We start from the raw sequence: 22,642 nt of genomic DNA on the forward strand, positions 1-22,642 counted from the left end.
GCACATTTGCCAGCCTATGAGCTTATAAACTTAATGGATTTTCCCACTAAGTTCCTGTTTGTGGTATCAGGGGCACCTCTTGGGCCACAGGACATTTAGTGAAGTGAAATGGACAAACATGAACTAGGTTTCAGCAAGAGGGTACCTCTGATCTTTTAACACTTCTAAAAGTTGGAATGCCCCAGAACTCAAACCTTGCATTGCTTCTCTCTTTATTCATTTTTAAAGGAGAGCTCTTCCAGTCCTGTGACTTTAATTACTAAGTTTATATTGCTGATGACTCCCGAATATAACTCCAGCCCGCACTTCCCTCCTGAACGTCACACTCATATCTAATTGTCTACACTTATGTCCATGGCATCTCAAACTTAACATGTCCAAAACCATACCCATGATTCCCTACAATCTAAATTTACTTCTCTTCCAGTGTTCCCTATCTCAGTAAACCCAGTTGCTCAGGCCAAAAACCTTTTGAATCATTCCTGACATCTCTCTTTTATAGCTGCATCTAATCTTTCAAGAAGTCTTGGTGGATGTCCCTTTAAAATGCATGCTTTTCATTTCTGCTCAGGAGTGAAAATAATCTCAAATCTGTCCACATAGCATTTCCTCTAGCATGACCATTCTAGTCCAAGCCATCATCATCTTTTACCTGGACCACTGCGGTGGGCTCCTGGTTGTCTCCTTGCTTCCGCTCTTCCCTGAACCCCTACCATCCTATTCTTGATACAGTAACCAGAGTTCCCTTTAAAACACACTGATTATAATTCTCTGCTTAGAACCCAATGGCTTCTCATCAGTAAGGCCTAATCTAATCTTGCCTCTGGTTCCCTCTCTGTCCTCATCCTCTGTGAATAGCCGTCCTTACTCACTCCTTTAGCTTCACTGCCCTGGCTGTTCTTCAGTCAACCAGGCACATCCCAAACTCAGGGTTTTTGCACTTGCTGTTTTCTTTGCCTTGAACTCTCTTTTTCCATATGTGCATGTGGCTTGCTGCTTCACTTCATTTGGATCTGTACTCAAATGTCACCTCAAAGAGGCCTTTTTATTTCTTTATTAGTCATCCTACTTAAAATAGCATCCCCTAAAATCCCTATCTTTACTGTGTTTTATTTTTCTCCATAGTTTTTATTGCTCTCTGGCATTATATTAAAAACTTTTTTTTTTCAGTCTCCCCACTCAAGTTCTAAATGGGCAATAAAGGCTAATGCATTGTTTTGTTCACTGCTCTATCCACAGCACCTGGGACAGTGTCTGGCTCATACAGAGTACTAAGTATGTATTTGTGGAACCGACCAGTAACTGTATAATTAAGTCACTGCACTTATCCTTTGAGAAGGGCTCTGAAGGGATGTGTGAACTCAGTGGGCAGGACCCGTAGTCCTCAAGTCACTGCTCCTCTCTCTGTGCATACAGCAGTGATCTATTACAGCACACTTTCCTGCCATGCCTTGATACCCTCCCTTTCTCATCCTTTCCAGCTTAACTTCCCTCTTTTACCTACTCCCACATGTTACTCTTTCCTTCTCCACCCCTTAAAAGTGGTCTTTTATAAATAATTTGATAACAAATGCTTATACATAGAAAAACAACTTCTATTAGAAGAGAAGAAATATTTCATGATAGTGTTAAGAACAGAAAATAAGGAAAAAGAAATTAGAGTCTTGGACAAATTAAATTTCAGAGTTCGAAAGGAACTTGCAAATATTTTGGAGACAATGTCTTTGTGAAATCATAGGAAATGGGAAAGATGACAAAAGACTGTGCTTTCCACTGGTTAGACCTTACCTGGAGTCTAGTGTTCCATGACTAACAATGAGTGCAATCTGGATACAAAATTTTGCAGCAGACAAAGGAATGTGTTTGTATATAGCAAACAGTAAGGTGAGAACATACCATACAAGGAAAGGTTGGATAATAATGACAGTAGTTGTAAACACTATGTGCCAGGTATTATTCAGATTCTTTTTGTAAAAGCTTATTTAATCCTCACTACATGAAGTTGATACTGTTTTTTTTCAGATGAGAAAAGGTACAGAGTGTTAAGCCTTTCCCTCAAGGTCACACAGCTACTAAGTGCTAGAGCCAGTGCTGACCTCAGTCTAATTTCGGAGTCCATGCTCTTAACCACTCTGTTATTATCTTCAGATATTTGAAGGGCAGTTATCTAGAAGAGGGAGCTATTGCAGAAAGACTGGGGCTACTGTGGAAGTGTGGAAGTTCTGAGAAGGCAGCTTTAGCCTTAACCTCAAACTCAAGAGTCACTGCTTCCTTCTTGGTGCCTCAGTCTTCAATAGGTTCAGTAACAGGACTTGATCACACTTATTGCTTGCATTTCCACCTTTCTCTATTAACCTATATTTAACCTATTTTGAGGATTGCATTTAAATTCACTTTTTTATTTGCAAGTTATTTTACTGATAAATGGCTAGCATCATGAATTCTATAAAGAATACTTAGAAATTGAGGGTGGAAAGATAAAGAACCCAACAGGAAAATGAGCAAGAGATTTGCATAGGGAGTTCACAAAAAAAATATAATAATGGCCCTTGAAAATATGAAAAGATGTTCCACAGTCTAAAGACAAAAAGAACTGCAGCAATATTTAACTATAGTTATTGAATTCATTTTTGAGCCACTATATTTAGCGCTTGGCATATAACTGATATTCAGTTGTTGTTGAATGAAAAAACAATGAACGAATGGTCTTTAAATTGATTAGAACAGTCCAATGGTGGAACAGCTTTCCTGTGGGGTGCTGAGCCCTTGGTCACTGGCACTTTTCCAGCATAAGGTGGATGCTTAAAGGATGCTTGGAGAGATGCCGTAAATTGAACTTCCCTTGCCCTGTAGAAGTGGAAGATTAGACCAGATTTTCTTTTAACTATGAATTATCTGAGTCTATGATGAGTTAGTTATGATTCTGTCTCCAAAAATTTATTGAGCACCTACTATGTGCCTAGTGTTATTCTAGGTACTAAAGATACTAAGATGAAAGTGGTCTAGTCAATATCCATAAGGAGCTAGTAGTCAATTAAGAAAAGAGGTGCTTAAAAGGATAGATACAAAGTTTCATAGATAAAAATAAATAGAAAAATACAGATTTTAGAGATGTTTTCAATAAAGGAGAATTAGAATTTGATAAGGGATAGAACTAGACATGAATGAAGATCTAGAGATTGTCTGCCTGAGAAGGGAGAACTTGGAGAGTGAAAACCACATACCATATTTTTTATGGGAGAATTCCGCAAAAGGGTAATATCAGTATTCACCATCATTGTATCTTGCAGGTTAGGTGTAATTCATAGAGATTAGTTAATTTGTGAAGTATTTTGAAATTCTTGGAATAAATGTGCCTTCTCTTATTCTCCAAAACCAGTAAAGATGATTAAATCCCTCCCTTTCTCTGCTTCAGGGCATTAATATGAAAAGGAACAGTCCCTAAGACATGTGTTTCACACAGTAAAAGTTAGATTTCTGGTGACTAGAACAGGGTTTCTGACAGTTGTGGACAAAGGGGCCCTTCAGTGTCTCTTCTGGTTCGGGTACATGGAATCCTTAAGGCAGTGGGAATAGTGGTGTTTCTTGGTATTACCCTGGCCTTTCATGTTTCTCTTTCACACATGTCCAAATACGTTTTGAGACAAACTCATGCTCTCTAGCTGGAACATGGTAGCTAGGAGGGTTAGGGATTCCCCTATTTTGTTTAAAATCATGGTTGTCTTTGGGTTTGGCTAGCATTTTCATGATTAGCTTACTGACAGTTGGGTTTTTTTCTTCTTATACTGTGTGTTGTTCCATGACTCATCAGTTCTGAGCCTGTTGCCTTGAAGGTGAAACAATTTCTTCCAATGTTGATTTTTCATAATCTCGTAGATAACAAGCATATGCATTGTCCTTTCAGGAAGTTTTAAACATTTGGAGATGAATGAATTATGCTGCCACAAATGGGAAGATGCAAAATGAAATCATAATGGTGATATCCAGTCATGTTTTGTTAGGTGGTTGGGTGAACATTGAGAATTGTAAGGCCTGGGTGCTTTACTATATTTCTTTCTCTCTCCTTGTGAAATTATTTCTGGTGTGTGTTTTTTTACTTTAAAATTTTACTGCAATTGCATTGATTTACATGTATTTTAATATTTTAGACCAAGATCTTTTATTTTTAGAAGTAAGTGGGGCTTAAATTCTAAACAAATCTTAACATTAGCTGTTTATTTTGTAATGGTGGTAGCTCTTCTATAATTAATGTGTGGAGATGACTATTTAAACCTCAAGAAATATTCTTTTAATTTCTGATATAAATTGTAATCTTTCAAAATATTTTAAAAGAACACATTATGTTCTCTGAATGCAAAATAAAGCAGTTATATCTGCCTGGGTACTTTCTAAGTATTTAGAAGTTTAGACTTCTAATGAGCATGGACTAAATTCAGTTTCTCCTGGCTTTAATCAGGGCTCGCATTGCGTTGCATCACTTAGCCACCTGTTTCTTTTCACTCAGAATATCAGTGGTTGATTTTCAATGAAGAAAAACTCTTAATAAAATCTGATGGTGTAGATGTTTGTGTAAATATATGTATAAATTGTGTGTTTAGAGAGAATGTTAAAAGATTCTAATTCTCGGCTTATCTTTCCCCCCACTCTGTTTACCTGGTTTTAGCTCCTCTTTGGTTCAGGTGTGCTGGTGTCCCTAAGCCTTTGTGGGCCGCAGCTGGAGAAAGTGGTGATTGATAGAAGCCTGGTGGGGAAGCTCATCTCAGATACCATCAGTGATGGTAATTACCCCCATGTGCAAATCAATTGCCTACATTAACAGTGGAGCAGGAGAAATAGTGAGTCAACAGGTAGTCTAATTATTACCACTAGGGACTTGCAAACACAACAAGTAATTGCTTGTAATAGCATAGTTACAAGCCTTGGGACCAATACAAGTTTTGACTAATATTTCATATCTAAGTTTTTTTCTTGTTAAGTGTTAGGCTCATTTTTTGAGTATTTTTGACTCTTTCCTTCAAAACATGTGAATGTAAGCATTTTTAAAATAGATTGTTTTGTGTGTGTGTATTCTTTCAGAATTAGTTCACTGTTAACATTTCAAATAGTTTTCATTTTCAAATGAATTTCAAGTTAACACTAATGTGTCAGCATAGCTACCAATAAAAAAATCTGTGCTCTGAGCTCTTAGCAAGATTCTTTGTTACCAAAGTCTATGAACACTAACTTTGGAGAGATTTTGGGCTATGTTTTCTAAATTTCAAAAATCATTGCCAACTGTACTGGATAAATCTGGAACCTATTAAGTGGCATCACAATCAGTATAGAATTAATATACAGCACTTAAGAAAAAAGATTTTAAGCCAGTTGTTGGAAAGAAAGGATACTGACATTTATTGAGCCATAAAGGCTTTGTGTCTATTTCATTTAATCCAAAAGCCAACCTTATAAGGTACAGTTATTTCCATTGTAAAGAAAAGGAATCTGCAGCTGAGATGCTGAGAGACATGCCCAGGATCATATAGGTAGAAAGTGACTGAGCTGAGATTTGAACCTAGGTTTTAGCCTTCAAGTCCATTTTCTTTCCACTATACTGTACTGACTCCTGCATTTTTAAAGATTATATTCTCTTATCCAAGGTAAAAAGGTCTAGAAACAGATCGCATTATCATGAAGGACTGAAAATTGCCAGAATCTTAAATTGAGTAATCAAAGGAAAGTGTAGTTTAGTGGAAAGAGCAGAGGTGTGAATAAAGAAACCTTGCTTCTGCTGTATACTCTCACTAGCTACCGCTGAACAAACCAGACATAATTTCATCATCTTCAGAAAAGCACTCTGCAGGATGGCTATAATTAGCAACATTACTGATAATAATAAGCTGGGAACGGGATTGCAAGTCTATTTCCTTTTCCTTATAGGAATATGGTGCTAAGGAAGCTTCCCAATGGAAGAGGTTCCACTTTTATATCTCTAATAACTAACCCCTTTGTTGACACTGCAAATAAAATAATGGCCATGATGATTTTGTCATACTGATGTTCCTCTATAAGAATTAAAAGGAGACTTCCAACACTATTGGTGTCTCTGAGTTATCTTTCTTCACTTGTTTCTTTTATTTAAATCCAAAATAATACACTCTCTTGAGACCGTGATAACAATGTGATGTCTTGGCAGTTATCCAGATTCTCCTGTAATTGCGTGGATCCACTGTTGGTCACTGCTTCATGGCCTGGGGTTTGGAAGTAAAAGAAAATATATAAAACATTCAATAATTTCTTTATGTTGAGAACAATACAAAATGTTTATTAAATTCCTATTATGTTCTTTATCAATAATTTTATATAACAATTATGACCTTTTCTGTAACTATGACTATTATCTATCTACTTGTATGCTGTAGAAATAAAAGTTTAGAAATATTTTTGCAAATCTTCATTATTAAATATTAGTTTATATGATACACATTGGGAGATAACATGCTTTATTTAATTCAGCTTGTATACTCTCAAGGAGGTTCACTAATGTAAATTTTAAAAATTAAAAAAAGAGATTTAGTAGAGGATACTGATCTGTATCCTCTAATAAATCCAAATTATTCTCAGGTGGTTTATATTATATAAACACAGGATTAAAGGCTAAGCGTGAATAAAAGTAAATGTTTTCATCTTTATTTGCAGGTGCCCTCGTTCCAAATGCTTCTCATTCATTGGTTGTCCCCAAACATCAGTATAAATTGAAATGGTCACAGGAAAAAAGGAAACATATCAAATCTATGCATTATTAGATTGATGGATAGTGTTTATTCCTAATTATTTTTAACATTCTGGTAAAAGTTCGCAATGATATTTGAGTCTTTAGATATTTGAATTATTATGATTCTTTATTCTAAAAATAGCTTTCTGTAATATCTCAGTAGAAGAAAAATCTATTAATTCATGATCAAATCTGTTTTTGTTTTGTTTTTTTTAGCTCTTCTCACAGACAGTTTTTTCGTCTTATCATTTTTGGCACAAAACAAACTATGTTTTATTCAGTTTACCAAGAAGATGGGTTCTCCTGATATAAACAAAAGACTTGAAAAACTCTCAGCGTTGGATTATAAGGTAGAGATTTCAATTTAAAAAGTGATTTGTTCATTACTAATGTATAATAGAATATCACATGAGTTGATGTAATGCTCATTATTCTTGAATAGTTCTGGATTTCAGAAAAAACAAATTTGTTGTAGGATTAAACTTGATTCACTGGAAATAGTGACCATCCTAAATTTCTTTTTTTTTTTTAACTTTCACTCAGAGGTCTAACCATGGCATGTTTGGAGCAATTTACATAGTACTTACAGAAGTCAAAGGCAGATAGTAGAGGCAAATTACACTTTTGAAAATGGCTTTCTTGCTAGTGGTAGTATATACACCATTCTCATTTTCCCCTAAGGCCCCATATCATCTTTCCAGGCTAGGATAGTTGCTCTGGTTTCCATTTCATAAGAAAAGAAAGAAAGAAAGAAGGCACTTTCAAGGTTAACAGAAAAATGTAATAACCAAGGAATGGGAACCCCTTCCCCACTCCCCAAAACTGAAGGAAATGCAAAAAGAAATCTCTTGTGTGTTAGTATCTCACCCGTCACTAACTCCAGGTAATTTGTTTCCTTGTACCAGGGACTTTATATCTGTTAAGGCAGGATTTTTATTTTAAATGATGTATTTAATTTAAGTTTTGCCACATTACATTTTAACTTGCTTGGAAGGCATACTCTCTGCTAGAATGAGTATCTAATACATTTTCCAGGCTGTTTCAGCTCAAGGCCTCTTTTCAGCAATGACTTGTGTTTGCAAGATTGATCCAGCCTCTGTGACGTGGATTTGAGACAGTTCACTGTTCACTGGGAACAGTGCTGATATACAGCTTCCTTAAAAAAGATGCACATTTATGCCATACCTAGATTATCTATAGCTAGCACAAAGACTTTTAGAAGCTGGCTTTGTGGCTTGAAACTTTAAGTGTGTGTTTTTGGGAAAGTAGTATTTAACCTAACCTTTTGCCCTTTGGGATTATTTCTTATGATTAGATTTAATTTTGTTTGGTAGAAACATCTATTATTATAAAAAAGATTTTTAACATGGAAGAAAAATGTATTCTGTAAGTTTTTATTGTAATAAACTAGAATCTAGTTTTGTTTGTTAGCTTTGTGGAGCCTCTGTATAATTTTTCTTTCCCTGAAATCAGTGGTATTCATTTATTTTAGGTGTGATGGATATCTTGGTAACATCTTCTCAATTGAGGGACTTTAATGACAGTAGAGATAAACTGTCAGGATGTCATTTTTTGCTTATGAATTAATTGTAGAAAATAGACCAAGTATTTGGATCCTTATACCTCAAGTGAGGCAATACTTATTTGCTTATTCTTTTTGTTGTTGGATTTGGGAAATTAAGAACATGGATATTCCACATCATTTTTCTATATTGAAGAAGTAACCCATTCCCTTTGGAAAGCCCATGGATTTCATTTTCTCATTCATTATTTAAAATATAAATACTTAATACACAGTCAAAACTACCATTTGTCCGTTGGAAGGACATTTTAAGAAACTTGTTCATTTTACTTGCCCTCTTAACCATCATGGTAAACCAACTGATGCCACTAAAACTCACAGGAAACATGCAATTTCAGATAACATAAATGATTTGCATTATATGACGACTTAAGATGTCAGTCTCCAGTTTTAATCCTATTTCCTCATCTAGAAATTTGTAAGTAACATGTTTACATGGTAAATAGAACATCAAAACAATGTCTATGTATACTTACCAATTCCATTGCATTTTTCTCAAATAAGATAGCTGATTAAAATAATGACACAGGGAGATAATTTGCCCTTAAAAGCACAAAGTACATCTCTGCTTTTTGTCACTGTCCATTTGGATTTTAAAACAAGGGAGTGGTATAGAGTTAATATTGCTTTTCTTTACAGCTGTACCATATTTAATCCTTACTGTTTGAAATAACTTTAGTAAAGAAAATTTGCAGGGTAAATATCCCAAAACTATTGACCTTTAACATGTTTTCCCGACTATGTATTAAAAATACAATTCAATTTATTTGTGAAGAGACAGTACAAGGAGTTAAATGTTTACCATGAGAGAACAACACTGGTAATTACTTTGATTTCAGTTCCTTTTGATGTGCATTCAAGAGGATGAAGAGGTCAATAATATTATGGCCATGCAAATAGAAAAGTGTTCCTTTTGACCATATTTTTAAAAAATAGCAGAGGATTATTAAAGCATTAACCTTGATTTTAATGGCCTTGGTTGAGTGGTGAGATCACAATTTGGATGAGCCTGATTATTTACTAAATACAATACATAAATGCAACGGGTTCTTAACACCCATTGCACTCTGGCATTATCGCATTACTGCCATCCTTTGTTGCCTTGCAGACAGGAATATGAAAGCAATCTGTCATGTAGTGAGACTGGCTCCAGAAGCATTTCTCTGATAAGAAGACCCCCTGCCCTTTGCTAGTGTCTGGTCCAGTAGGCTTAGCCATGCGCTTAATCCCCAGAAAGTGGTTCGATTATTGCTGACCAGCAATGGCAAGATAGTTTTTTTTTTTTTTACTTCCAAGCTATCAACCTTCCATTAATTCCTTAAGCAGAAATATGGTGCAATCTATATTTCCTTGGCATGTGTCACCCAGATGGTGCCGTGCTTATGTTTTCGAATAGCCATGTTCCAAAATGACATCGTTTGAATAATAATTCTACAAATCCTTCCTAAGAAAGAGAAGCATAATTCTCAGAAGCTGCATAAACTTTTATGCATGATGCTGTGACTTATCCCTTTTATGCAGAATATATGTGTATATATCTCACATATTCTTAAAAGAAATACTTGCCTCAAGTTGTTTTTCTTTTATTATTGTCAGTCATTGTTAATGTGTTTATGTCTTAAACAGTAGTCCGACACTCTTGGTCAGCAGTACTGAACTTGTCATTTAATACAGCTGGTCTTAAATCCTATGTGTAGGTTGATGCTGTCAAGCAAACATGACTGTACATTTTGGTATTGATTGGAATTGCTACAGCCAATTCTTCCCTAACTCACAGTTCTCCTTTTTCTTCCCTCTGCTAAAAATGGGGAGAATTTTGAACATATGTCTTTTTTATATACAAGTTAAAAGAATTTGGTAAATTCTGATACCTCCTTAAGCACATATTTAACATGCATATTTACTTGCATTTATCTACATTTACAGCTGCTTTAATTTTTGTAATACTTTGAGGATTCTGCAACTTTTAAAACAAATGTTTGCTGTGTGATTTTTTTTTTGTTTGACTATTAGATTTCCTATTATGAAATACCTGGCCCAGTAAACAGGACAACAGAGCGTCATCTGGCTATCAATTGTGTTCAGGATATGGTTGTTTGCTGGTGGCCACTGGACAATGAAGAAGCTTGGCCTTGGGCCCCTATTTCCTCTGAGAAGAACAGAGCCAATTTGTTGCTCCTTGGTTATTCTCAAGGAAGACTGGAGGTAAATCTTAAACAAATATATGCATTTTAATGAGGAGCAAATAAAATATTATTAGTTTTTCTATCCTGAAATAAGTGTGAGTAATTTTAAACCTCTAATTTAATTTTTCAAACATTCAAAAAAGGAAACTTCATTTACAATGGGATTCTTAAAGAGTGCCATATCTAGAAGCCATAAAAAGTGCCATATTTAGAGGATACCCAGATAATTTGAGGGCTGGCAGGGAAAGCACAATGAGTAAGAGCCTAGGCTCCCAGATTCAAATCCTAGCCCTGCCACTACCTGGCTCTCTTTCCTTGAGCAAGTTACTAACCATTTTGTGCCAGAATTTCATTATTTGAAAAATGTAGTAATGAAGATCACTGAGTTAATACATGCCTTTACAGCAGGACCTGCGTACAGTAAACTCTGAATCACTGTTCAGTGTTGTGATTCTTGTTATTGTTGTTCGTACTATCATTACTGTTTGCTCATGATTTCATGCCTGTCAAAGCCATGTTATCTGTTACCCTCTTCAAACCTGTGCTGCCAAACTGACTGGGGCAAGAATGCTTAAGGAGCGCTGCAGAGCAGTGGCCCTCTCGGTCCGGTACACTGTTTCAACAGGAGCACCGACAGGGTTACTCTAGGAGGAGAGGCAGCATGCCCAGCCTATCTGCTCCTGACTCGATCAGTCATTGCTGTATGTGAACCTATGTGTATTTTTAGCTGTACCAGTACTTTGAGCATGAAATTCCTTGTTTTTCTTTCTTTTTTTAACTTAAAAAAGAGACCCTTTTCCCTCCCTTTAAAAAAAAAAGTGTTACTTGGCAAGCATAGTCTACATATTCTATAAATCTAATACCTTTTAGGCTTTAAGGAGTATTTCCTAGAATTAGTATTCTGAGATATAATGAGCAAGTCCAAGTTTTCTCTATCCCTACTTGTCTCTTCTGGTTTTATAATCTTTCAGGCAGTAATTTAAAACTGAAGAATCCTAATTTTTAATTAATTTGTTTTTTTAGTCTGTCTTCTTTAAGAATCTTCTCAATCTCCTATAGATTTCTTGGTTTCCTTTTCCTGGAACTTTTCCAATTCTGTTGCAGTGGCTAAAACCACTTGAAGTGCTTTAGGAATGGATGTTCAGTGATTCTGTGAGATTAGGGGAGTGTGTTGTTCCTGTTTATTGCCTGCTTGTACCTACTATTTTATTGATCTTGGGTCCAGAAGCTCATCAAAATGAGCTTAATGTAATAAGGTTAGTTAGAATTATATTAAATGTTCTGTCTTATAATAAAAGTAAAAAAAATCAAATCATCCCTTAGATATACATTACACAAAATACCATTATTGGAAATGAATGCATTAGTGAAACTAGGACTGCCCACAAAAGATGTACTTATGGTATACGTGCCTCATCTGGTGTCATCTAGGTCATGGATGTTGGAGTTGGACAAACCTGGGTTTACTTGTAGGTTGAACCATGTACTAATCTTGTGATCTTAATCGAGTTTAATCCCTCTAAGCTTCTGCCTGCTAATTCTGGGTTTTGTGGCCCTGGGTGGGTCACTTACTCTCTCTGTATTTAGTTTTCTAATTTTTAAAATGGTTAAGTTTTAACCGGCTAAGTTACCTCTGGGTCCTCAACAGCAATAAAAATGCTTATCTGGATTCTGAAGTGCAGATATGATCAACCATTGCCAGCTCAGATGTCTTCAGGGGATGCTGAAGCCAAACACAGCCTCAGCATTGAAAAGCCCACATAGACTGGCCTTGACCTACCTTCGCACTGTTATTTTCCTTATTCATATCTGTGTTCTAGCCAAATGAATTTACTCTCTTCCTTATTATTTCCCACTGTCTGCATTTGTATGCAGATCACTGAGTTCATTTGAACTAGTATTTATACCTGAAAGGCCCTCCCTCTCTCTGCCCACATCATTCAGCAACTATCACACATGACCATGGAATAAACTGTTACATGCTGGGGACTCCAAGATGAGTAAGAAACTGCCCCTGCCTGCAAGAATCTTAGTGTCTGACAATGAGAGGCAAATATGAAACCATGTAGGTACATGGAAGTGTTCATGATGTTGTGAGTAAAATATGAATAAACTACAATGGGAGCCAATATAGAGTGGTTGGTACTACTAGGCATGCTAAGGAGGGAGATGAAAGAGACTTCGTAATGTGCTCAAATGTGAGATTGGTACACAATCTTACTTTCTTTTACTGTCCTTTCTAGGTTTGATATCAAGTTTGTACCAGCCCTGTGAAGTGATTTGACTAGGTTTTTCTTTTTCTTCTCTCTGAAATAGTACCAGAAAGGAATTATTTGATACTTGCAGGTTTAGAAGAACTCACCTATAAAACTGCCTGGGTGTGGTGTCTTTTGAGAATGGTAGAATTTTCACTACAGGTTCCATTTTTTTAAGGGTGGTTTTTCAGGATTTCTGTTTTTTCCTGGAGTTGTTTTTCATAATTTGTATCTCCAGGAAATTATCCATTTTATATAATTATTTCAATATATTTTCATCAAGTTGTGTATAATGTTTACACATGATTTTTTATTCACCACTGATTATATTGTTCATGTCCCCCTTTTCAAACCTAATATATAATTCATTTTTTGGAACATAGCTTTTGTCTTGGTATTTGGTCCTTTCAGTCATTCTATCAATATTAATCTATTGGAAAAATTTGTAAAGATTTATTTTTCAGAAACTCATGTGAACCTCAATATGCAAAAAAAGGTTTTTGGAAGAAATGCCTAGAGAAATAATTGTTTTGCTCTTTTTGTGTGTGAAGACATAGTAGTCTTTACCTTTGAAAATCTTTCGAAATATCATGAACCCAAAACCACCAATCTATAAAAGCAGTATTGAGGCATATTTATTTTTACATCTTATTCATTAGAGGCCAAGGGACTTTTTGAATTACTCATCAGAATAAAAGATATAATATGCACTTAAACTCTAAAATTCAAAAAAAAAAAAAGAAGCCTTATAAAGAAGAAATGTAATCTTTGAATCTATTCAACTGTAGAATTCCAGAGATCGTTTCCCATCCAGGTTCAATCAGGAAAGATAGTAAGCTTTGATGTGGATAGTGGCAGGATCTTTGAGCAGGGGTTCCTAGCTTTGGCAACACATTACAGTCACGTGGGGAGCTTTTAAAAAGTGGCCCACCCAGACCAGTTACTCAGAATCTCTGGGTGGTACAGGGATGAGGGCATCAGTATTCTTGGAAAAGTTCCATATGTGATTCTCACATGCATCCAAGGAGAACCACTGCTTTACAGCAAACTTAAAAAAAATTTTTGTAAAGCTATCTTTTTTTGCATAACAGACCGTGGAAAGGATAAAGCCCACATACTGAACCAAATGAGAGTTTTAACAGTAGATTCTAAGTAGAAAATTGGCTTACCAAGCAGCTAAAAAAAAAAAAAAAAGAAAAAGAAAACAAAGGAAACTAGAAGTAAGCTCTGTGTAACTGAATTATCTGTCTTTCAAAGAAGGAACAGTTTTTATTTATTTTATGGATATTAGAAAACTGCTGGTCTAATTTCACACCACAGCTCTAAACAACAGTACATATCTTAATTAGAAACAGAGAGCTTTATGTAGTCTAGAGGAAAAATTCTTTTAAAGATATCAATGGATAGTGTGCAGAAAAATAATATTTATCAGTAAATTAAAATAAATTTAATGGTGTATGTGTGGATTATCATATATAATATATACAGCAGTCATTTTGATTTAAATTTCCACATATTCTTTACATTTCCTTTTGGAAAATTATTACCATTTTCCTTGAACTATTTTATTCATTCATTTTGTCAATAATAATGAGATGACAACACAACTTATTCCCCCTTTGCTTTCTATTTGAGCAGTTATTTTAATTTTTAAAACTTTTTAGCTGTGTGGATCTGACAGTGCTTTCTGAGTATGGTAGTAATTTCAAGATACCTTACTCAGAAAGGTCACCTGGATTTATTTACCAAATTAATCAAAACCACATAAACAGGGTAAAACTATATCTACTCTAATTAATAAAATATATAGCTAGATAAAGAAAACACATGAACAGGACTATTAAGCCATAAACACTGTGTTTAGTCCAAGGAAATTTGATAACCTAACAAAGAATATTTTCCCGTAAGAATTAAAAACTGTTTTTGCATTGATTTGCAGGAGTACCAACTGATGGGAAAGTAGAAATGTGACCATCTTTTAATATACTATAATTTGACAAAAGAAGCATTCAGAAGGCATAAATGCCTTCAAATGAAAAGCCAAAATATTGAGAAGACATGTCTTTTCCAAAGAAATGCATTATACTGCATAGCTCTCAACCAAATGGCAAAAGGATTATGTTTTACCATGTGATTTCTTTTTTAGTCTCTTATTATAAAAGAAAACACACTTAAAGAAAATCACACAGATAAATATATAGTTTAATGAGCTATTATATAGGAGACACACTTGAAACCATCACCCAAGTCAAGAAATACAACTTCACCAGCCATCAGAAGCACCTCCATGTGCTCTGTCACAACCTCAACCACTTCCCCGTCCCCAAAAGTAACCACTTTCGTGACTGTTAATCACTTTTTTTGTACATTTATGTTGTTTTACACCTAAGTATGCATCCCCAGAAACCATAGTTGAATATCGCCCATTTAGCACATTTTTATGTGTCTTTTAAATATTCATTAATCTACAAGTTCCCCTTCTATCCTTTTCTTTTCATTAACATTTATCTGTTGAAACTGTAGTTTCCACCCATTTGGTATTTTCTGTTTGCATAATTACGGTGTGGTTCAGCATGTTTCTGCAAATTATCATCTGGATCCAGTGGCTTGAGCAAATTCATATTCAAACCTTTTAGGAAAACTACATGGTTGTGGATTCTTTCATCAGGAGGCAAATGAAGTCAGGTGTTCTCTATCTCACTCAGTTGTCTCTTTCTCTGTTTGTACTTTTTCTTTTTTTAATTTTTTTTTATTAGATAAGTTGTGAGTTCACAGAAAAATCATACAGAAAATACAGAGTTCCTATGTAGCCCTGTTCACAACACTTTGCATTAATGCAGTAACTTTGTTACAGTTGATGAAACAATATTATTAATATACTAACTATAGTCCAGTTTATAGTCAGGTTCACTGTGTTGTCTTCCACTGGTTTTGTTGTTTTTTTAAATAAATTTTTATTTTAGTAACATCTATACAACCTAAAATTCTCCTTTTAACCACATACAAATACATAATTCAGTGGCATGAATTATATTCAAAATATGGTATTGCCAACCCCCCTGGATTAGTCAGGGTTCTTTAGGGAAACAGAACCAACAGGAGGTAGCTGTAAATACGAGATTTTATAAAAGTGTCTCACGTACTTTGGGGATGCATGAGTCCAAATTCCATAGGGCAGGATGCACAAGTCCAAATTCCATAGGGCAGGCTGAGAGCTGGCAACTCCAATGATGTTCCTTAATGAGCTGCTGGCTGAAGAAGAGATGCAAATTCTCTCTTCTCCCTTAAAAGTTTTCAATTGATTACATTTTCTCTTTGTGGAAGACACTCCCTTAGTTGAGCATAGATGTCATCAGCCACAGATGCAATCCGTTGACTGGTGATTTAATAAATCAGTCTTCCGATTTATTAACCAGCCATGAAATGTCCTTGCAGTAATGGTTAGGCCAGTGCTTGCTTGACTGGACAACTGGGCACCAGGTTGACACATGAACCTAACCCTCATACCCACCGTCAATTACTTGAACTTTTCCATCACTCCAAACAGAAACTCTAAATGAATTTAGTATTAACTCCCCTTTTGTACCCCTTGACCTCTGGTGACTTGTATTCTAGTTTCTGACTCTATGAATTTGTTTATTCTAATTATTTCATTTCAGTGAAGTCATACAATATTTGGCCTTTTGAGTCTGGTTATTTCACTCAAGGTTCATCCCTGTTGTCTTGTGGATCAGAATTTCATTCCTTTTTACAGCTGAATAGCATTCCATTGTATTTATAAACCACAGTTTGTTTATCCATTCATATGTTGATGGGCATTTGGGTTGCTTCCATCTTTGGGCAATTGTAAATATTGCTATTATGAACATTGGAGTACACATATCTGTTTGAGTTCCAGCTTTCATTTCTTTTGGGTAGTGGGATTGTCAGATCATAGGGTAATTATATACTTAGCTTTCTCAGGAACCACCAAACAACTTTCTGGGAAACTGCCAAACCATGGCCATACCATTTTATATTGCCAATAAACAATGAATGAGTGCCCCTATTTCCCCACATCCTCCCCAACGCTTGTTATTTTCCATTTTTTTAATAGTAGCAATTCTAGAGAGTGTGAAATGGTATCTCATTGTGGTTTTGATTTGCATTTTCCTAATGGCTAAAGATATTGAGCATCTTTTCTTGTGCTAATTGGCCATTTTTTTTGTCTTCTTTATAGAAATGTCTAAGTCTTTTGACCATTTTTTATAATTGTGTTGCTTGTTTTTCGTTGTTGAGTTGAAGGATTTCTTTATATATTCTAGATAGTAAACCCTTATTGGATATGTGGATTCCAAACATTGTCTCCCATTTTGTAGATTGTCTTTTTCAGTTTCATGATTAAGTTCTTTGAGGCACAACATTTTTAATTTTGATGAGGTCCCATTTATCTATTGTCTTTTGTTGCTTGTGCTTTGAGTGTAAAGTCTCAGAACCAAATCATTGCCTAATAGAGGTCCTAAAGATGCTTCCCTATATTTTCTTCTAGGAGTTTTATAGCTTTGGTTATTAAATTAAGGTCTTTATTCCAATTTTTGTAATTTGTTTGAGATAGGGGTCTTCCTTCAGAGTTTGAGCAGGATTGGTGTTAATTTTTCTTGGAATGTTTGGTAAAGCTCACCTGTGAAGCCAATCTGGTCATAGGCTTTTCTTTGTTGGGAGGTTTTTAATTGCTGATTTAATCTCTTTACTTGTTATCGGTCTGTTGAGATCTATTTCTTCTTGAGTCAATGTAGATAGTTTGTGTGTTTCTATGAATTTGTCCATTTCATCTAGGTTATCTAATTTGTTGGTGTACAGTTGTTCATAATATCCTATTAAAATCCTTTTTATTTCTGTGGGTCAGTAGTAAGGACCCCCTTTCATTTCTGATTTTAGTTATTTGCATCCTCCTCCTTTTTTTCATTGTTATTGTAGCTAAAGGTTTGTCATTGTTATTAATCTTCAAAGAACTAATTTTAGGTTTTGTTGATTCGCTCCATTATTTTTTATTCTCTATTTCATTTATCCCCATTCTTATTTTTGTTATTTTTTTCCTTCTGCTGGCTTTGGGTTTAGTTTGCTCTTTTTCTATAGATCCTCCAGTTGTGAGGCTCTCTGATTTGAGATCTTTCTTCTTTTTTAATGTGAGCATTTAGAGCTATACATTTGCCTTTCAGCACTGCCTTTGCTGCATCTCATAAGTTTTGGTATTTCGTGTTTTTGTTTTTATTTGCCTCAGGATATTTCCTAATTTCAGTTGCAATTTATGTATCGTATGTCCCAAACCATAGATTTTTCATTAGTTTGTATGCAATTGCCTTTTAAAAGAAGCTGTTAGATGGGCATGCATATTAAAAAATACAATATAATAGTACTGGCATTTATAATTACCCATATAGTTACCTTTACTGAAGATCCTTATTTCTTTGTGCCACTTTGATCCACTATTTTTTGTCCTTTGTTTTCAGTCTGAAGAACTATCTTTAGCATTGCTTGTAGGGCAGGTGTAATTGTGACAAACTCCCTTAGCTTTTGTTTATCTGAGAACATATTAATCTGTCTCACATTTTTGAAAAACAGTCTCACTGTACATGAAATTCTTGGCTGGGAGTTGTTTTCTTTCAGCACTTTAATTCTTTCATCCTACTGCCTTCTTGCCTCCATAGTTTCTCATGAGAAATCAGGACTTAATTTCATTGGGATGCTCTTGTACATGACATGTTGCTTCTTTCTTCCTTTCTTCCTTCCTTCCTTCCTTCCTTCCTTCCTTCCTCTCTCTCTCTCTCTCTCTCTCTCTCTCTCTCTCTCTCTCTCTCTCTCAAAAAGCTTATATTTAAAATTTGCCAGCTGGACTCATTTTAGATGATCCCAATTTTGTTGGCAACATCCAAAGCATCATAGTCAGGAGCCAGTCAAACATATGCCTTCTCTCCATCAGGCCTGATCAGGCCTGCAACGTCAAAGTCATAGAGCTTCTTCACAGCCTGTTTGATCTGGTGCTTGTTGGCCTTTACATCCACAAGTGTGTTGTTGTCTTCAGTCTTCATGGCTGACTCAGTGGTCAAGGGAAACTTCATGATGGAATAGTGGTCAAGCTTGTTTCTCCTGCGGGTGCTTTTCTGAGGATACTTGGGCTGTCTTCTGAGACACAGCATCTTGGACCTTCAGAATGTAGGTGAAGTGAGGGTCTTCTTTTTCTTGTGGCTGTGGATGCCTTTCAGTACTGCCTTCTTGGCTTTCAAAGCCTTTGCTTTGGCTTCGGTTTTGGGAGGGGCAGGGGCTTCCTTCTTTGCTTTTGGCGCCATCTTCATGAAAAGGCTGCTTTTTTCTTGAAGCTTTGAGAACTGTTTCCTTGCCATTGGTATTTGAGAGTTTGACTACTATTTGGATGTGGTTCTTTTCCAGGTTATCTTATTTGGGGTTCTTTGGTATTCTTGAATGTGCATATTCACATCTCTGTTATCTTTGGGAAGTTTTCTGCCATTATTCCTTTGACTATTCCTTCTCCCCTTTCTTTCTTCTCCTTCTGGGTCTCCTAAAATGCATATATTTGTATGCCTCATGGTGTCCCACAGGTCACCTCTGCTCTGTTCACTTTTTTCATTCTTTTTTCTTTCTGTTCCTCAGCCGGAATCATTTCAGTTGTCTTGTCTTAGACCTCACTGATTCTTTCTTCTGCCAGCTCCAATCTGCCAATGAATCCCTAAGTGGAATTTTTCATTTCCATTATTGTGGCTTTCAACTCCAGTATTTCTGTTAGGTCCTTTTTAAAATTTCTTTTTTGAGATTCTCATATTGTTCATTCATTGTTTCTGATATCCTTTAATTTTTTCTTTGTGTTTTCCTTTATCTCCTTGGGCATATTGAAAATCAATTTTTAAAAGTCTTCATCTGATACGTCTGAAGTCTGATCTTCACTGAAGTTTCTGGATTTTAATGTGTTAACTCTGGGATTTAGTCCCTGAGCTATGTGTTCCTTAAGTTTGTAATCAGCTACCGATAGGACAGAGATTTCCTTGAGTGCCAGGAGCTAATAAAATCAAACAGACCAATGGAAAAAAAAATACCTTTCAGTCTGAAAATTCACTCTTCATTGGCTGGTGCGTTTCTTCAAACCTAGCCTTCCTATTAAGAAAATCAGCCCAAGGTGAAAGTGAACTGGATAGTCCTCTCCATCTTTTGTGAGCCTGAGTCTTGTCTTGGGCTTGGGCTTTTCTGTAGCCTTAGGAATTAGCCCTTTTATAAGTGTGTGAATGTCCCTCTACTCCCTATGAGATAGACTTTCTCCCCATTCTTGTTGCTTATTTGCATGTCTTAAGGACAGTAATTCTTTTCCAAACCAGGCCACTTTGACTTAATTGTTTCCAACATTGTTTTAGCTAACTGCAAGCTGCTCCTGCCTGCAGAGCAAGTTCTAGGAGGGTGAGCCTGAGAAGAGTTTCCTGATTCATTCTTTCTTTGAGGCTATCACCCGATAGATTAGCATTGACCTACAGGCACCACAGTATGCACATAGGGGTTACTTTCCTCCCTCTAGAAAGGTCCAGGAATCCACCATGGGAGCATAAGCTGGTTCCAGCTATACTGGGGAGGGGATGGGTGAGGAGCCAGCAAGGACAATATGGGTTTCTCTTGTCATTTTTTAAAGCTGTGTTTTTCTTATTTGGCACTTGCACAGTTACTGCAATCCATTTGCTAGTTGTTCAAAAATTCTGTGTGATAATGGCACACTGCAGCATCTTATGTCACCCTCTTGGTCAATGAAATCTTTCTTTTTTGATGTTAGCAGGTATTCACACTCAATGCCTGGATCCATTAATTCATTAAGGTTCTAAAATGATGATATTTTAATTCTATCATTTCCTTTCATTTATTAAATGGAATATTTTTATAAAGAAGCACTTGACTCATCTTCTGTTTATCAAAGGGTTGAATTCATATAAGACAGGCATAAATCCATGATTCTTTTCTTTTATATACCAGTTTTCAAGATAATTAATTGGTTCCCTTTTACCTTCTGAAGGTAATCAGTTAGTTTTTATTTTAAAAATAGCATTATTATTCATAACTTTAAAGTCATTTGATTTGATGGGTGTCATAAATTACAATTTTTATCCCTTCAGAAGCTCAGATTGTCCTATCTTAGGTTACTGGGAGCCTCTTCAAGTTGGCTTCTATTTTTGTCATGACCATAGTAGTCTTGGGTGGCTTCCTTGCTCTCTGGTATGACAATATGTTCTAGGCTCAAGTTGTACATTTCCTGCCTTAGACTTGGAATTAGCTATTTCTCCAATAGCTAATAGTATTTTAAGTACAAATCTGAGAGCTAGCTATATTCATTGCTATTGGGTTCTTCATTATTTCTAGTTTTCCAGTAAGGAGAGCTAGAAATTTTATTTATGTTATTTATGTATCCATATCTATATCTATATTTTATACATACAAATCTACATCTATATATGTGCAAAATGTGTAGTGAGCCCTATTAATACTTCAAATTCAAATTCAGAACTACATGGTTTTTTATTTAACCTCTCCTTTATTACAACTGTCTGTCTTCTCATCCATACTAAAAATTCTAGTTTCCAGGGATACAGGGTATGAATTCAAATATCTCATAATTTATCTCAGAGTACACACATAACAGTCTCAGAATAATCATACTAAAACTAGTGCCACTAATGTAAATTACTGAGGACAGTAAAAAAATTTCTTTGCCTATAATTTTCTCATTTTTCCCCCTACCCGTTTTTTTTAACATATATACCTTTTTTATTAGACACGTTGCATTTTTATAGAAAAATCATGTCCCCCTTACCCATTTTGAAATAGTTATATTATGTTTACATTATTGGAGCATATGGTCATTACATACAGTACCCTCCCTCTTTTTATCCTCATCTAGTTTTAGTTCTACAGGTAACTATATGTTTTAATCTTTCCATTAACGCCTATATCCACATCACCTCAGTCAATTAGTTGTCTGGAACTTAATCTGTAGTAAGTATATTCTTCCGGAAGGGCTGATGAGAACAGTGCTCCTGAGTATTTGCCTGTTGATAATATTTTATGCCTTTTTTCCCAAAAGTCAGTTTTTCTGGCTTAAAATCTTTGGCTCATGTTTCCTTTCCTTGATTATCTTAAACATATTACTCCATTTTCTCCTGGCATGAAGTTTTGTCATCAAACTCTCATGATAATCTAATGTTTTTTTCCCTTATAAATCACTTAACTATTTTTGTCTGAAGGCTAAAAGAATTTTTTCTTTTTTCTTTTTTTTAAGTCTGATAATTTTACTAGAATATTTCTTGGTGTTGGTTATTCTGGATGGTATTCTAGGTATGCAGTGCACTCTTTGAATATGCACTTAAATTGTTTTGTATTATAAAAACATTTTCTTAGATTATAGTTTTTAGGATCTGTTCTGTTCCATTGATTTGGTTTTCTTCTTCAGGGACTCATTGTTTGTTGGATTTTCTTTGTCACTTTCTCTGAAATCCTTTTTATTTCTTATATCTTTTTTATTAAAAATAATTCCTCCTTTTAAACTTGTATTTCTCTTATGGCATCATCTATTGGGTTCTTTTGTAGTTTAGTATAGTTTGATCTTCATTTCTGCAATGATATTTTCTTTCATTTATAATTCTTATGAGTTCTGCCTCCTCATTTCTGAATTTTTGCAATTCTGAATTATGTTGTTCATTCATCATTTCTTGAATCATTTTTTTTATGTTTTTTATTAGTTCATATTGATGACAGTGTGTTACAGTTTTAATCTATTCTATGGAGCATGTCTTCCTGGCATGCTTTTGTTCTTTGCATGAGTTTTATTTGTCTCACTATCTCC

The 22,642-nt window shown here is 35.3% G+C and overlaps 1 protein-coding gene across 6 annotated transcripts in view; it reads left to right on the top strand.

Moving 5' to 3' along the window:
• Positions 1-22,642, top strand: part of LOC119512040 (WD repeat containing planar cell polarity effector) — a 521,497-nt gene that overhangs the window by 217,312 nt on the left and 281,543 nt on the right. For all 6 annotated transcript variants that reach the window (XR_005212317.1, XR_005212316.1, XM_037806597.1 and 3 more), the window contains 3 exons: positions 4,664-4,778; positions 6,968-7,101; positions 10,347-10,538. Coding sequence is in view for 4 of the 6 variants with exons in the window: in XM_037806597.1 (XP_037662525.1) it covers positions 4,664-4,778; positions 6,968-7,101; positions 10,347-10,538 (441 nt within the window). In the remaining 2 variants the exon portion in view is untranslated. The remainder of the gene's footprint in view (positions 1-4,663; positions 4,779-6,967; positions 7,102-10,346; positions 10,539-22,642) is intronic.

The sequence above is a fragment of the Choloepus didactylus genome, chromosome 17 (assembly GCF_015220235.1).
Source record: "Choloepus didactylus isolate mChoDid1 chromosome 17, mChoDid1.pri, whole genome shotgun sequence".
NCBI lineage: Eukaryota > Metazoa > Chordata > Mammalia > Pilosa > Megalonychidae > Choloepus > Choloepus didactylus.